The 16,574-nt window shown below is 48.4% G+C and overlaps 1 protein-coding gene across 1 annotated transcript in view; it reads left to right on the top strand.

Annotated features, from left to right (window-relative positions):
* LOC129716014 (leucine zipper protein 2-like) overlaps nt 1–16,574 on the top strand; it is a 76,487-nt gene that overhangs the window by 47,657 nt on the left and 12,256 nt on the right. The window contains exons 8-9 of the mRNA XM_055665888.1: nt 547–621; nt 5,441–5,605. Coding sequence (XP_055521863.1) covers nt 547–621; nt 5,441–5,605 — 240 coding nt within the window. The remainder of the gene's footprint in view (nt 1–546; nt 622–5,440; nt 5,606–16,574) is intronic.

Here is a 16,574-nt window from a genome sequence, read left to right on the forward strand (position 1 = left end):
TTGATGTTCCCTTGAGTGAAAGGATGCCAAACGGAGCAGCAATACAGAGTAACTCAGTGTGTCAGGCAGCATCCCTGGAGAGCAAGAATAGGTGACGTTTCAGGTCAGACTGCAGAAGGGTCTCGATCTTATGGTCAAAGACTTTTCCCCCAGCTGTGCAGTAGACACATGGAGAAATAGGTGTTGGAAGTAGGCCGTTCGGCCCTTCGAAGGCGTGGTGGGCAGGCCCTTTGGCCCACTGGGTCCGTGCCGACCAGCGATCACCCCGTACACTAGTTCTCTCTTACACACTGGGGACAAGTTGCAGAAGCCAACTATAACTACACACCTGTACGTCTGGGATGTGGGTGGAAACCGGAGCACCCGGAGAAAGCCCACACGGTCACGGGGAGAACGTGCAAACTCCGTACAGACAGCACCCGTGGTCAGGATGGAAGCCGGGTCTCCGGCGCTGTGAGGCAGCAGCTCTACCGCTGAGCCAATGCGTTGATCTTGTTACTTCTAGGGTTGTTGCATTATTGATTGTGTCTTTTCTCTCTCGCTCAGGCCCAGCAACTGACCGACCTCGAACACAAACTGCTGGCAGCCAAACAGGAACTGGAAAAGACAGAAGGCGATAAGGTGACGGGAACTTCACGGATGAGTGGTTCACTGATTCTCTGCCCCGCTGTCCGACTCCTGTCAAAATGCACCATTTCTATTCATGCACCCTGTAATATGCACCCTGATAATACCCTGTTTATTATCTAAATGGTGGCCGATTGGCTATTATCTAAATGGTGGCCGATTGGGAAAGGGGGAGATGCAGCGAGACCTGGGTGTCATGGTACACCAGTCATTGAAGGTAGGCATGCAGGTGCAGCAGGCAGTAAAGAAAGCGAATGGTATGTTAGCTTTCATTGCAAAAGGATTTGAGTATAGGAGCAGGGAGGTTCTACTGCGGTTGTACAGGGTCTTGGTGAGACCACACCTGGAGTATTGCGTACAGTTTTGGTCTCCAAATCTGAGGAAGGACATTATTGCCATAGAGGGAGTGCAGAGAAGGTTCACCAGACTGATTCCTGGATTGTCAGGACTGTCTAATGAAGAAAGACTGGATAGACTTGGTTTATACTCTCTAGAATTTAGGAGATTGAGAGGGGATCTTATAGAAACTTACACAATTCTTAAGGGGTTGGACATGCTAGATGCAGGAAGATTGTTCCCGATGTTGGGGAAGTCCAGGACAAGGGGTCACAGCTTAAGGATAAGGGGGAAATCCTTTAAAACCGAGATGAGGAGAACTTTTTTCACACAGGGAGTGGTGAATCTCTGGAACTCTCTGCCACAGAGGGTAGTTGAGGCCACACAGTTCATTGGCTATATTTAAGAGGGAGTTAGATGTGGCCGTTGTGGCTAAAGGGATCAGAGGGTATGGAGAGAAGGCAGGTGCGGGATACTGAGTTGGATGATCAGCCATGATCATATTGAATGGCGGTGCAGGCTCGAAGGTCCGAATGGCCTCTACTCCTGCACCTAATTTCTATGTTTCTATGTAACATTCTCCTTTGGCTGTCAATCTCGGCCGCTGAGACCCAATGTCTGGAGCGTAGAACATAGAACGTGAATGAATGGATCAATGCTTTATGGCCACATGTGATAAGTCACGGTGACATTCCTTGCTTGCATGTGCCCAAGGTATGCAAACGGGTGCCACGTAATGGGCGCTGACAACGTTACAATGTCCCCCCCACTATGCTCCCCCTCCCCCATCACAGCAGCCTGCCTCCGCCAGGTCCTCCTTCGCCCCTTCCCCCGGCAGCGACGTCCTCACGGGGTCGGTGCCCGTATGCGTTCGGCACAACCATCGACCGCCAAACCGCTATCACCGCCGTGTCTACAACTGAGGCCTCCGTGGCGCCAAAACTGGCCCTCAGCTCGAACCTAAACGACTAAACATAGAACATCGAGCATAGAACGTAAGCAACAAACCTGGGACAGATCATAGATCATAGATCATTGAACATAGAACCTAGAACCTAGAACCTACAACATGGTACATAGAACATACCGTATATCACAGAACAGTGCAGTACAGCAGAGGAGCTGGCCCTTCAGCCCACTATGTCGGTGCTGAACATGATGCTGAGACTACCCGCGCATCATCCCCTGCATATCCACGTGCCTATCCAAAAGTCTCTCGTATCCAGACACTCTGGTACCTGCCTCCACCACCAACCCTGGCAGCACGTCACTGATTAGGAAAAGAGTAGAAATACAACAGTAACTGATTGAGGCAGTTAGACAGGGTGGCACGGTGGCACAGCAGTAGAGTTGCCGCCTCACAGCGCCAGAGACCCAGGTTCGATCCTGACCACGGGCGCTGTCTGGACAGAGTTTGCACGTTCTCCCCGTGACCTGCGTGGGTTTTCTCTGGGTGCTCCGGTTTCCTCCAAAGCTTGGTAAAATTGTAAATTGTCCCTAGTGTGTGTAGGATAGTGTTAGCGTGCGGGGATCGCTGGTCGGTAAAGACTCGGTGGGCCATAGTGCCTGTTTCCGTGCTGTATCTCCAAACTAAATATTATGATAGTCAGCCAGTCATGCCCTGTAGACTTTCAACCTTCCAACCTGGCAAAAACGGGAAAGCAGACTATTATCTAAATGGTGGTCGATTGGGAAAGGGGGAGATGCAGCGAGACCTGGGTGTCATGGTACACCAGTCATTGAAGGTAGGCATGCAGGTGCAGCAGGCAGTAAAGAAAGCGAATGGTATGTTAGCTTTCATTGCAAAAGGATTTGAGTATAGGAGCAGGGAGGTTCTACTGCAGTTGTACAGGGTCTTGGTGAGACCACATCTGGAGTATTGCATACAGTTTTTGTCTCCAAATCTGAGGAAGGACATTATTGCCATAGAGGGAGTGCAGAGACGGTTCACCAGACTGATTCCTGGGATGTCAGTACTGTCTTATGAAGAAAGACTGGATAGACTTGGTTTATACTCTCTAGAATTTAGGAGATTGAGAGGGGATCTTATAGAAACTTACAAAATTCTTAAGGGGTTGGACAGGCTAGATGCAGGAAGATTGTTCCCGATGTTAGGAAAGTCCAGGACAAGGGGTCACAGCTTAAGGATAAGGGGGAAATCCTTTAAAACCGAGATGAGAAGAACTTTTTTCACACAGAGAGTGGTGAATCTCTGGAACTCTCTGCCACAGAGGGTAGTTGAGACCAGTTCATTGGCTATATTTAAGAGGGAGTTAGATGTGGCCCTTGTGGCTAAGGGGATCAGGGGGTATGGAGAGAAGGCAGGTACGGGATACTGAGTTGGATGATCAGCCATGATCATATTGAATGGCGGTGCAGGCTCGAAGGGCCGAATGGCCTACTCCTGCACCTAATTTCTATGTTTCTAAAATCGCTTCTAACTGGCCAACGTTTTGGTAGATAATCAGCTTGTATATTTTGTAGAATCTAATGACCAAGCCATCAGTCTTAGTGTAATCTAGTTTGGGATCTAAGCCACCAGCTGTGAGACAAAAAAACATAACACAACAACAAGAAATAACAGTGCTTAGCATGCCCTTGTCATCTGCGTGTGCTGTTATTTATTTAATGGTGTATAGCAGCTCACCGCATTGCGCAGGTGTGCCGCCAAATAGAATTTGGCACTGACATTCTAAAGGACATATATTAAGGCTTTTGATGTAAATGGGAAACTCCTAAAAGAAGCATATTTCAAATGGTAATAGAAATGTATTTGAAGTTATCAGAGGCTTAGATTGTTTAAGAAAGAACTGCAGATGCGGGAAAAATCGAAGGTAGACAAAAATGCTGGAGAAACTCCGCGGGTGAAGCAGCATCTATGGAGTGACGTTTCGGGTCGAGACCCTTCTTCAGACTGACGTCGAGACCCTTCTTCAGACTGATGTGGAGGTGGGGGAGGGGCGGGTTCCCGCCCCTCCCCCACCTCCACATCAGTCTGAAGAAGGGTCTCGACCTGAAACGTCACCTATTAACCATTTAACCATATAACAATTACAGCACGGAAACAGGCCATCTCGGCCCTACAAGTCCATGCCGAACATCTTTTTTCCCCTTAGTCCCACCTGCCTGCACTCATACCATAACCCTCCATTCCCTTCTCATCCATATGCCTATCCAATTTATTTTTAAATGATACCAACGAACCTGACTCCACCACTTCCACTGGGAGTTATTCCGTGGGAATCTGTGGGAGAGCTGGGAAGGGGAGGGGAAGGAGGGAGAAAGCAGGGACTACCTGAAATTGGAGATGTCAATGTTCATACCGGTGGGGCGTAAAACTGCCCAAGCGAAATATGACCATGTCTGAAGAAGGGTCTCGACCCGAAATGTCGCCTATTTCCTTCGCTCCATAGATGCTGCCTCACCCCGCTGAGTTTCTCCAGCATTTTTGTCTACAAGTGGAATATGAGGTGCTGCTCCTCCTCCAATTTGCGATGGGCCTCACTCTAGCCATGGAGGAGGCCCAGGACAGAAAGGTTGGATACGGAATGGGAGGGGGAGTTGATGTGCTTGATTCGGAGGCTTGGATTGGGCTGGCTGAGAGAAGCTATTTCCTAGAATGGAAATATCAAATTTCACAGAGTGCTGGAGTAACTCAGCGGGTCAGGCAGCATCTGTGGAGAACATGGATAGGTGACGTTTCACAGAGTGCTGGAGTAACTCAGCGGGTCAGGCAGCATCTGTGGAGAACATGGATAGGTGACGTTTCACAGAGTGCTGGAGTAACTCAGCGAGTCAGGTGTGACCTGCGTGGGTTTTCTCCGGGTTTCCTCCAACACTCCAAAGACGTGCAGGTTTGCAGCTTAATTGGCTTTGGTGTAAATGTAAATTGCCCCTAGTGTGTGTAGGATAGTGTTAGTGTGCGGGGGTCGCTGCTCGGTGCAGACTTGGTGTGCCTGTTTCCGCGCTGTATCGTTAAACAAAACTAAAGTTGAGGCAGATGTGAAAGTCACCAATGTTACAAAACCCCTGTCCCCACTGTACGAGTTCATTCCAAGAGCCTCTCCCGAGTTTGCCCTGATTCGAACTCGGAGATTTACGGTAATGGCCACTCGTCGGTACTCGGGGCTCTCGTGGACATTTATCAACGTGTTGAAAAATCTTCACGCGTCTTCCCGTGCTTAGCTGCCGTTAGCGAGTCTTCCCGAGTACCTGCCGTTAGCGTTACGAGCCGCTAAGAGACGTCCCCGAGCTCCGAAGTACCCGCTACGTTCATTCTCCGTGCTTACCACGAGTTTGATTTTTTTGGAACTCGGGAGAGCTCTTGGAATGAACTCGCACCGTGGGACAGGGGTATAACTCTGCCTCTTGCCTTGGCCGCATCCTTTGCCCCGCCCTGAACATTCATCCACGCTCAACAGCTTCTGGTTGAGTGCCGCGCGTGTATCTAATCCGTGTGTGATCTTCGTTGTCTCAGGAATCGCAGCTGAGGGCATTGAAGGAGGTGGCGCGTCTGTGTGTGTCAGGCATCCTCAGGAACCAGTCTCCCTTCATGAGTATCATCCCTCCTCGAAACGCAGAGAATGGCATCTTACTAAACAAAAACACCTCTCGATTTCCCTCCTACCAGCCCACCACAAAGGTACGTCAAGACTGTGTGAGAACTGACCCACTAGTGACTTTAAACGAGAGAAAAAACTCCAACCGGGCGGAAGGGTGGCGCAGCGGTAGAGTTGCTGCCTCACAGCGCCAGAGTCCCGTGTTCCATCCCGACAACGTTCTCCCCGTAACCTGCGTGGCTTTTCTCCGGGTGCTCCGGTTTCCTCCTACATTCTGACATACCGGTTTGTCGGCTAATTTTGGCTTGGAATAATTGTAAAGGGCCGATTTTTTTTGTGACTGCGGGCATCATTGTCTGACGTATAAGGTCACCGAAAAATCTGTGCCGTGATACGGCGTGACGCGCCGTGATGACGTATTGGCGCGCGGTGTTTTTTCAAGTGTTTTTTGTCGTCGCTGGATTTTGAAATGTCTGAAATCTTTTGGCGACACCGATATGACGAAAAAATCGCCAAATGGGACAGCCCATTAACTTGTCCCGAGTGTTCAGTATAGTGTCAGTGTGCGGGGATCGCTGGCCAGCGTGGACTCGGTGGGCGGAAGGGCCTGTTTCCGCGCTGTATCTCGAAACTAAACTAAACGAAAATAAATACTGCTGTAGAAATCTTAATGAGAACAGCCAATGCTGGGAGCATGCAAGGTCGAGACAAAGTACTGGAGTAACTGCGTGTCAGGCAGCATCTTTGGAGAACGTGATATACTGTAGGTGATGTTTCCAGTATAGACACTCCTGGAAACAGTAGTCAACAGCAGAGGAGATAGTTGATGCAGGATGGCGCGGTGGCACAGCGGTAGAGTTGCTGCCTTACAGCGCCTGAGTCCCGGGTTCGATCCTGACTACGGGTGCTGTCTGTACGGAGTTTGTACGTTCTCCCCATGACCTGCGTGGGGTTTCTCAGAGATCTTCTGTTTCCTCCCACACCCCAATGACGTGCAGGTTTGTAGGTTCATTGGCTTGGTATAAATGTAACTCGTCCCAAGTGTGTGTAGGAGAGTGTTAGTGTGCGGGGATCGCTGGACAGTGCAGACCCAATGGGCCGAGCGGCCTGTTTCTGCCCAGTATCTCTAAATTAAACACAACATTTAAAAAAAAAATATTTGGACAGGTACATGGGTAAGATAGATATAGAGGGGTATGGACCAAACACGGGCTGGTGAAACTAGTGTATAATGTTTAAGAAAGAATCGCAGATGCTGGTAAAATCGAAGGTAGACACAAAATGCTGGAGTAACTCAGCGGGTGAGGCAGCATCTATGGAGAGAAGGAATAGGTGAAGATTTGGGCCAAGACCCTTCTTCAAACTGACGTGGGCTGAAGAACCTTCTTCAGACTGATGTGGAGGGGTCTGAAGAAGGGTCTCGACCCGAAACGTCACCTGTTCCTTCGCTCCGTAGATGCTGTCTCACCAGCTATGGAGAGAAGGAATTGGCGATGTTTTGGGTGGACAATAGACAAAAGGTGCAGGAGTAGGCCATTCGGCCCTTCGAGCCAGCACTGCCAATCAATGTGATCATGGCTGATCATCCACATTCAGCACCCCGTTCCTGCCTTCTCCCTATATCCCTTTTAAGAGCTCTATCTAACTCTCTCTTGAAAACATCCAGAGAATTGGCCTCCACTGCCTTCTGAAGGAAGAGAATTCCACAGATTCACAACTCATTGGGTGAAAAAGTTTTTCCCATCTCCGTTCTAAATGGTTTACCCCTTATTATTAAACTGTGGCTCCTGGTTCTGGACTCCCCCAACATCAGGAACATGTTTCCTGCCTCTAGCGTGTCCGATCTCTTAGTAATCTTATATGTTTCAATAAGAATCCCTTTCATCCTTCTAAACTCCAGAGTGTACAAGCCCAGCCGCTCCATTCTATAAACATATGACAGTCCCGCCATCCCGGGAATTAACCTGGTGAACCTACGCTGCACTCCCTCAACAGCAAGAATGTCCTTCCTCAAATCTGGAGACCAAAACTGCACACAATACTCCAGGTGCGGTCTCAACAGGGCCCTGTACAACTGCAGATATATACTCGACTCCTCATGTTATGAAGACCAATTGGCTTTCTTCACTGCCTGCTGTACCTGCAAGCCTACTTTCAGTGACTGATGATGAAAGTAAGTGAGCCACCAAGTGATTTATTTAACTTTGAGGACAGAACTCCCGCATCGCCTAACTTCCAAATGCAGGATGAAAACAACTTAGGAAATGAGTCATTTGCTAAATGAAGTCGTGCACCGACTGGTGTCCTTCTGAGGGTGAGTGTGTCCTTCACTCCGCCAGACTGGCGCTCATTCCTGTCAAGAAAATTCCAGGTTAACGATTAAATATGAGAGGGGGGTGAATTAATCAAACGGACAGCCAGGGAGGAGAGAACAGGGAAAATAGATTCTCAAAGTGACCTTATGTTGTGCTTGCCTGCAGCACACTGTTTTTGTATTTTTCTGTTCAGCCGTCTTTCCTGCCTTTCCATTCTGCTGAAGCTAACAAGCATGGTCACTGAGAGAGGGTGTACATGGTTGTGAAGTGCAGTTAATAGACTCGTGTTATAGATCCTGACTATGGGTGCTTCATTTTAGTTTAGGTGGACAAAAATGCTGGCGAGACTCTGCGGGTGAGGCGGCATCTATGGAGCGAAGGAATAGGTGGCGTTTCCGGGTCGAGACTCTTCTTCAGACTGATGTGGGGGGGGGCGGGAAGAAGAAAGGAAGAGGCAGAGACAGGAGGCTGTGGGAGAGCTGGGGAGCGGAGGGGGAAAAGGGAGAAAGCAAGGACTATCTGAAATTGGAGAAGTCAATACCGCTAGGGTGTAAACTACCCAAGCGAAATATGACTATGTCTGAACAAGGGTCTCAACCTGAAACGTGTGAAGTACCCAAGCGGAATATGAGGTTCTGCTCCTCCAATTTCACTTGGTTAATTCCAGGCATGAAGGGGTTGGGGTGTGAAGAGAGATTGATCAGACATCTAAATGGTGGCCGACTAGGAAAAGGGGAGATGCAGCGAGACCTGGGTGTCATGGTACACCAGTCATTGAAAGTAGGCATGCAGGTGCAGCAGGCAGTGAAGAAAGCGAATGGTATGTTAGCTTTCATTGCAAAAGGATTTGAGTATAGGAGCAGGGAGGTTCTACTGCAGTTGTACAGGGTCTTGGTGAGACCACACCTGGAGTATTGCGTACAGTTTTGGTCTCCAAATCTGAGGAAGGACATTATTGCCATAGAGGGAGTGCAGAGAAGGTTCACCAGACTGATTCCTGGGATGTCAGGACTGTCTTATGAAGAAAGACTGGATAGACTTGGTTTAAACTCTCTAAAATTTAGGAGATTGAGAGGGGATCTTATAGAAACTTACAAAATTCTTAAGGGGTTGGACAGGCTAGATGCAGGAAGATTGCTCCCAATGTTGGGGAAGTCCAGGACAAGGGGTCACAGCTTAAGGATAAGGGGGAAATCCTTTAAAACTGAGATGAGAAGAACTTTTTTCACACAGAGAGTGGTGAATCTCTGGAACTCTCTGCCACAGAGGGTAGTCGAGGCCAGTTCATTGGCTATATTTAAGAGGGAGTTAGATGTGGCCCTTGTGGCTAAGGGGATCAGAGGGTATGGAGAGAAGGCAGGTACGGGATACTGAGTTGGATGATCAGCCATGATCATATTGAATGGCGGTGCAGGCTCGAAGGGCCAAATGGCCTCTACTCCTGCACCTAATTTCTATGTTCTATGTTTCTAACACAATGCTCCAAACTCAATCTCACCAAGATATGCAATTAATTCATTTATTGCTAATATCCATTGCCGATATCTTTCAATACCATTATTTTTGAAAATGTGAGCAGATTGGTCTTTGAGTTTTTGAGTTCTACATTTTAATTCCTTTTCAGTGCAAGCATTGCAGAATATTTATCCGGTTTATCGGACAGCACGATGGCGCAGCGGTAGATTTGCTGCCTCACAGCGCCAGGGACCCGGATACGATCCTGTACGGAGTTTGTACGTTCTCCCCCCGTGTCCTGTGTGGGTTTTCTCCAGTTACTCCGGTTTCCTCCCACACCCCAAAGACGTACAGGCTTGTAGGTTAATTACCTTCGGTAAACATTGTAAAAAAAAATTGTCACTACTGTGTGTAGGATGGTGTTAGTGTGCAAGGGATCGCTGGTCGGCACGGACTCGATGGGCCGAAGGGCCTGTTTCCGCGCTGTATCTCTAAACTAAGCTAAACTAACTTAGGGCAAGGATGAGCAGTGAAGAAAGGGCATGTTATTAAATTTTGGAACTTGGCAGTCATTCTTGAATCCAAACAGATGGCCTGGCATCTTCTTGAACAGTAAAGTGCCTGGTTGCACAACAGGCACTTTTCTGGGCTCAGTGGGTTAAATGCCAGATTTGTTGAATTCCTCTTTTAAATTTGGGATTGTGATGGTTTTGTCTTTTAATTGTTAATTTCCCTTGAGCTAACCAGCTTGCGTGTGTGTGTCACAAAGTATTTCAAAGTCAGTCTAACTATTGAGATGCTGGGGCTCAGAAACAGGGAGAAGGGGCGATTGAACTGTGATTTTGTTTCTTAGTTTCTTGTTTTAGAGATACAGCGCCGAAACAGACCCTTCGGCCCACCGAGTCCGCGCCGACCAGCGATCCCCGCACACTAACACTATCCTACACACACTAGGGATAATTTACATTTACACCAAGCCACTTATCCTCCCCCATCAGTCTGAAGAAGGGTTTCAGCCCGAAACGTTGCCTATTTCCTTCGCTCCATAGATGCTGCTGCACCCGCTGAGTTTCTCCAGCACTTTTGTGTACCTTCACTTATCCTACAAACCTACACGGCTTTGAAGTGTGGGAGGAAACTGGAGATTTCGGAAAAAACCCGCGCAGGTCACGGGGAGAACGTACAAACTCTGAGAGAGGGTTAAAGATAGCGGAATCAAGGGATATGGGGTTCTGATTGGGGATGATCAGCCATGATCACAATGAATGGCGGTGCTGGCTCGAAGGGCCGAATGGCCTACTCCTGCACCTATTGTCTATTGTAGCCAGGTTCGAACCCGGGTCCCTGGCGCTGTGAGGCAGCAACTCTACCGCTGCGCCACCGTGACTCCCGGTAATTTATTTATTGTTCCTGACATTGCAATAAATGACCGGGAGTCACGGTGGCATCATGTACGGCACGGACATTGTGGGCTGAAGGGCCTGTTCCTGTGCTGTACTGTTCTATGTTCTATGCTCTTAATCACTAGACCATTCCTCGTAACCTGCCTCTATGCTCCAAGATTTTCGGTTTGTATTACAATTACTCCACACTCTTAGATCTCTTCCCCAACTGCAAGATCTCTTGTCCACTCCAACTGGCTCGATGGTAATCGCGTATTATCTTTCTGCTGAAGAAGGGTCTCGACCCATTCCTTCTCTCCGGAGCTGCTGCCTGTCCCACTGAGTAATTACTCCAGCATTCTGTGTCTATCTTGTGTCTTTCCATTGACTTGTTTGGCGCGCAACAAAAGCTTTTCGCTGTACCTCGGTACACGTGACAATAAACTAAACTGTGACTGTAGTTTTCCCTCAAGATGGGCCACACTTGTTCTTCTTCTTCTCGCCAGAGCTGAACACACGTCTCGGCGTCTGCATGAAATGGCGTCTGTTTTGACGCTTCTTGTGCGCGGTCGGTGGAAACGGGGCCGCCATCGACGTCCACGCTCTTTCCTCGACCCCGGCCACACTTGTTGTAATCAAGGAACGGAGACAAATTAACCTCCTAACCTGCGCGTCTTTGGACTGTGGGGGGGGGGGGATGAAAGCAGAGATCCCGGAGAAACCTCGCTCCCCTCCATTGAGTCTGTCCAAAGCAAGCGCTGTCTGCGGGGGGCGCTCAGCATCGCCAAGGACTGCTCTCACCCCAACCATGGACTGTTTACCCTCCTACCATCCGGGAGGCGCTACAGGTCTCTCCGTTGCCGAACCAGCAGGTCGAGGAACAGCTTCTTTCCGGCGGCTGTCACTCTACTCAACAACGTACCTCGGTGACTGCCAATCACCACCCCCCCCCCCCCCGGACACTTATTATTATTTATTCAAATCGTTTGCTATGTCGCTCTTCCAGGGAGATGCTAAATGCATTTCGTTGTCTCTGTACTGTACACTGACAATGACAATGAAAATTAAATCTGATCTGAATCTGAATCTGAAAACCCACGAGGATAACGTGCAAACTCCACACAGACAGCATTTTCAGCATTTTTTGTTTTAATTACTTTGCTATGTGCCTTGAGATGAAGGCCGACAATATACCCTACGATGGTATATTGGCTACCAGAAGTGTTCGCTTAACACAATGAGAATTTTTAAAGGCTATTTAAAATATATGAAGAAGGGTCTCCATCTATTCCGCTCCACAGATGCTGCCAGACCCGTTGAGTTTCTCCGGCATTTTGTGTCTATCTTTGGTTTAAACCAGAGTCTGCAGCTCCTACTTTTGCACCATCACCTCGTTAAATTGGCTTTCTCCTCCCTCCGTTCTGAGGCAGTGGTTGGACCTGAATTGTCAACCATTCCTACCAACCCCCCCTCCCTCCCCCACAGATACTGCTTGACCTGCTGAGTTTCTCTTGGAGTTTAAGAAGGAACTGCAGATGCTGGAAAATCGAAGGTAGACAAAAATGCTGGAGAAACTCAGCGGGTGCAGCAGCATCTATGGAGCGAAGGAAATAGGCAACGTTTCGGGCCGAAACCCGGAAGGGTTTCGGCCCGAAACGTTGCCTATTTCCTTCAGGATTTCGGCCCGAAACGTTGCCTATTTCCCTTCAGGGTTTCGGCCCGAAATGTTGCCTATTTCCTTCAGGATTTCGGCCCGAAACGTTGCCTATTTCCTTCAGGGTATCGGCCCGAAACGTTGCCCAATTTCCTACCCTCCATAGATGCTGCTGCACCCGCTGAGTTTCTCCAGCATTTTTGTCTAACTTCGAGTTTCTCTAGGAGATGCTCCAGACTCCAGCATCCAGCTTTCTCCCACTTTCCCCTACCCTTCCCAGCTCTCCCACAGCCCACTGTCTCCGCCTCTTCCTTTCTTCTTCCCGCCCCACCCCCACATCAGTCTGGAGAAGGGTCTTGACCCGAAACGTTGCCCAATTTCCTTCGCTCCATAGATGCTGCCTCACTCGCTGAGTTTCTCCAGCATTTTTGTCTACCTTCGATTTTTTTCCCGCATCTGCAGTTCTTTTACGGGTGTTTCCTCTGTGGATGGCTCATCCACGGTTATTACTTGAGCAAATTAAATTTCACAGTAAATCGCATATGGTTCACCAGAGACCATGGCTTTCTCTCACTGCACACTTCATTAGATTGTCTTGTTTCCAGGGGAAGTCACTAAATTAATAATTCAACATCTAAAAAAAGATGTAAATCTTTTCATCAGTTTTGTACCAATTACACTCCAGGACTGAGGATCTCCCTCATCTCCATGCAGTGAATCTTAGTATCGTTTCATTTCATTTAGTTCAGAGATGCAACGCAGAAACAGCCCCGTCGAGTCCGTGCCGACTAGCGATCGCCCATGTACACCACCACTGTCCTACACACTCTAGGGACAATTTACAGTTTTTACCAAAGCCAATTAACCTACAAAACCGCACGTCTTTGGAGTGTGGGAGGAAACCGGAGCGCCCGGAGAAAACCCACGCGGTTCAGATCAGATTCAGATTCAGATTCAATTTTAATTGTCATTGTCAGTGTACAGTACAGAGACAACAAAATGCATTTAGCATCTCCCTGGAAGAGCGACATAGCAAATGATTTGAATAAATATTTAATTTTATTATTTTTCCGGGGTGGGGGGGTGGTGATTGGCAGTCACCGAGGTAATTCATTTTGTTGAGTAGAGTGAGACAGCCGCCGGGAAGACAGCTGTACCTCGACCTGCTGGTTCGCAACGGCAGAGACCTGTAGCGCCTCCCGGAAATGGTAGGAATAAATGTTTCTATGGTTGGGGTGATTTGAACAGTCCTTGGTCACAGGAGGCGCAGCGGTAGTTGCTGCCCTCAGGGCTCCAGACACCTGGGTTCGATTAAGGGGATAATGGATATGGCCCTTGTGGCTAAGGGGATCATTTAGAACGGAGAGAAGGCAAACACTTTTTCCTCACCGAGAGTGATGTGCCAGTCTATGGAATTCTCTGCCTCAGAGGGCGGAAGAGGCCGGTTCTCTGGATACTTTCAACAGAGAGCTAGAGAGAGCTTTTAAAGATAGCGGAGTCAGGGGGATATGGGGAGAAGGCAGGAACGGGGTACTGATTGTTGAGTAGATGACAGCCATGATCACATTGAATGGCGGTCGCTGGCTGGATCGACTTGGTTTATACTCTCTAGAGTTTCCCGGATGGTAGAGGGGTCTTATAGAAACTTACAAAATTCTTAAGGGGTTGGACAGGCTAGATGCAGCGAAGATTGTTTCCGATGTTGGGGGCTCCAGGACACCTGGGTCACAGCTTAAGGGGTATGGGGGAAATCCTTTAAAACCGAGATGAGAAGAATTTTTTTCACACAGAGAGTGGTGAATCTCTGGAACTCTCTGCCACAGAGGGTAGTTGAGGCCGGTTCATTGGCTATATATTAGAGGGAGTTAGATGTGGCCCTTGTGGCTAAGGGTATCAGAGGGTATGGAGAAAAGGCAGGTACGGGATACTGAGTTGGATGATCAGCCATGATCACATTAAATGGCGGTGCAGGCTCGAAGGGCCGAATGGCCTACTCCTGCACCTATTGTCTATTGATCCTGACTGCGGGTTCTGTCTGTACGAAGTTCGTATGTTCTCATTGTAATCGCGTGGGTTTTATGACAATAGACAACAGGTGCAGGAGTAGGCCATTCGGCCCTTCGAGCCAGCACCGCCATTCAATGTGATCATGGCTGTTTTCTCCGGGTGCTCCAGTTTCCTGAAGGAAATAGGCAACGTTTCGGGCCGAAACGAAACGTTACCTATTTCCTTCAGGATTTCGGCCCGAAACGTTGCCTATTTCCTTCAGGAAACTGGAGTGTTGCCTATTTCCTTCCGGGTTTCGGCCCGAAACGTTGCCCTATTTCCTTCGCTCCATAGATGCTGCTGCACCCGCTGAGTTTCTCCAGCATTTTTGTCTAACTTCGAGTTTCTCTAGGAGATGCTCCAGACTCCAGCATCCAGCTTTCTCCCACTTTCCCCTCCCCTTCCCTGCTCTCCCACAGCCCACTGTCTCCGCCTCTTCCTTCCTTCCTCCCGCCCCACTGTTTTCTCCGGGTGCTCCGGGTTCCTCCCAAATTCCATAGACGCACAGGTTTGTAGGTTAATTGGCTTCTGTAAAAAGTCCCTATGGTGCAGGATAGAACTAGTGTATGGGCGATCGCAGGTCGGCATGGACTCGGTGGGCCGAAGGGCCTGTTTCCCCGCTGTATCTCTAAACTAAAACAAAACCAATCAGAGCACAGTTAATTGAATTTAAATGGTAGTCCTTAAAATAATTTAAAAGTACCTTGTTGAATCTATCGGTTAAATGGCACTAGTAAAACATTTTCTTGGCATCCAGAGACATTGTTCAGGTTTCCCTGTAATAATTTGTATCATCTGTTATTTCTGGCAGATGCCCGTGGTAAAGGCTGAACAGACCACTCAATTTAACTTTGATTCATTGGCCATTTCCCACACAGTCTTACCAATTATTTTATGGAGCAGTCCAACCACTAAAGGGCCTGTCCCACTTGCGTGATTTTTCTCGGCGACTGCCATAGTCACAGCAGGTGGTCGAAAAATTTCAACGTGGTGAAAATCCAGTGGCGACCAGAACAAGGTACAACTCTTTGGGCGACTACTCACGACCATACAGGCTTCACGTGTCGGCACGTCGCGGGGTGATGCCTGTATGGTCGTGAGTTAAGGGACAGAAGTTTAGGGGTAATATGAGGGGTAACTTCTTTACGCAGAGAGTAGTGGCGGTGTGGAATGAGCTCCCAGTGGAAGTGGTGGAGGCAGGTTCATTGGTATCATTTAAAAATAAATTGGATAGGCATATGGATGAGAAGGGAATGGAGGGTTATGGTATGAGTGCAGGCAGGTGGGACTAAGGGAAAAAAGTTGTTCGGCACGGACTTGTAGGGCCGAGATGGCCTGTTTCCGTGCTGTAATTGTTATATGGTTATATGGAGTCGCTGCCCAAAGAGTCGTACCTTTGCCTGGTCGCCGCTGGATTTTCAACATGGTTCAATGACTAGAGTGGGGGAGGGAAACAAAAACATAGAAACATAGAAACATAGAAAATAGGTGCAGGAGTAGAGGCCATTCGGCCCTTCGAGCCTGCACCGCCATTCAATATGATCATGGCTGATCATCCAACTCAGTATCCTGTACCTGCCTTCTCTCCATACCCCCTGATCCCTTTAGCCACAAGGGCCACATCTAACTCCCTCTTTAAGATAGCCAATGAACTGTGGCCTCAACTACCTTCTGTGGCAGAGAATTCCAGAGATTCACCACTCTCTGTGTGAAAAATGTTTTCCTCATCTCGGTCCTAAAAGATTTCCCCCTTATCCTTAAACTGTGACCCCTTGTTCTGGACTTCCCCAACATCGGGAACAATCTTCCTGCATCTAGCCTGTCCAACCCCTTAATAATTTTGTTCGTTTCTGTAAGATCCCCCCTCAATCTTCTGAATTCTTGCAGACAGAGAGAGAGGGTTATAGACGTGATACAGGAAATAGGGTCCAGATTGATTCTTCTGTACATTGTACACCCACTACTAACAGCCTGTCGACATAGATCTGGAATCCTCTTCAACCTCTCCACCTCCTTTCCTATCGCCTGATATTAAAGACCGATACCCTCTGGCCCAAGCTTTAGTTTGTATCTTACCATCACCCTCTCTGACTCTGTGTCAACCACTGATAGATAATAGCGACTGGATATATTTTAAACTGAACACAAAAATCGCAATATTTCACCGAGGTTTCTGTTGGTGGAAATGAATGGCTCCTGT

Source organism: Leucoraja erinacea, unplaced genomic scaffold (genome assembly GCF_028641065.1).
Source record: "Leucoraja erinacea ecotype New England unplaced genomic scaffold, Leri_hhj_1 Leri_159S, whole genome shotgun sequence".
Classification (NCBI taxonomy): Eukaryota; Metazoa; Chordata; class Chondrichthyes; order Rajiformes; family Rajidae; genus Leucoraja; species Leucoraja erinaceus.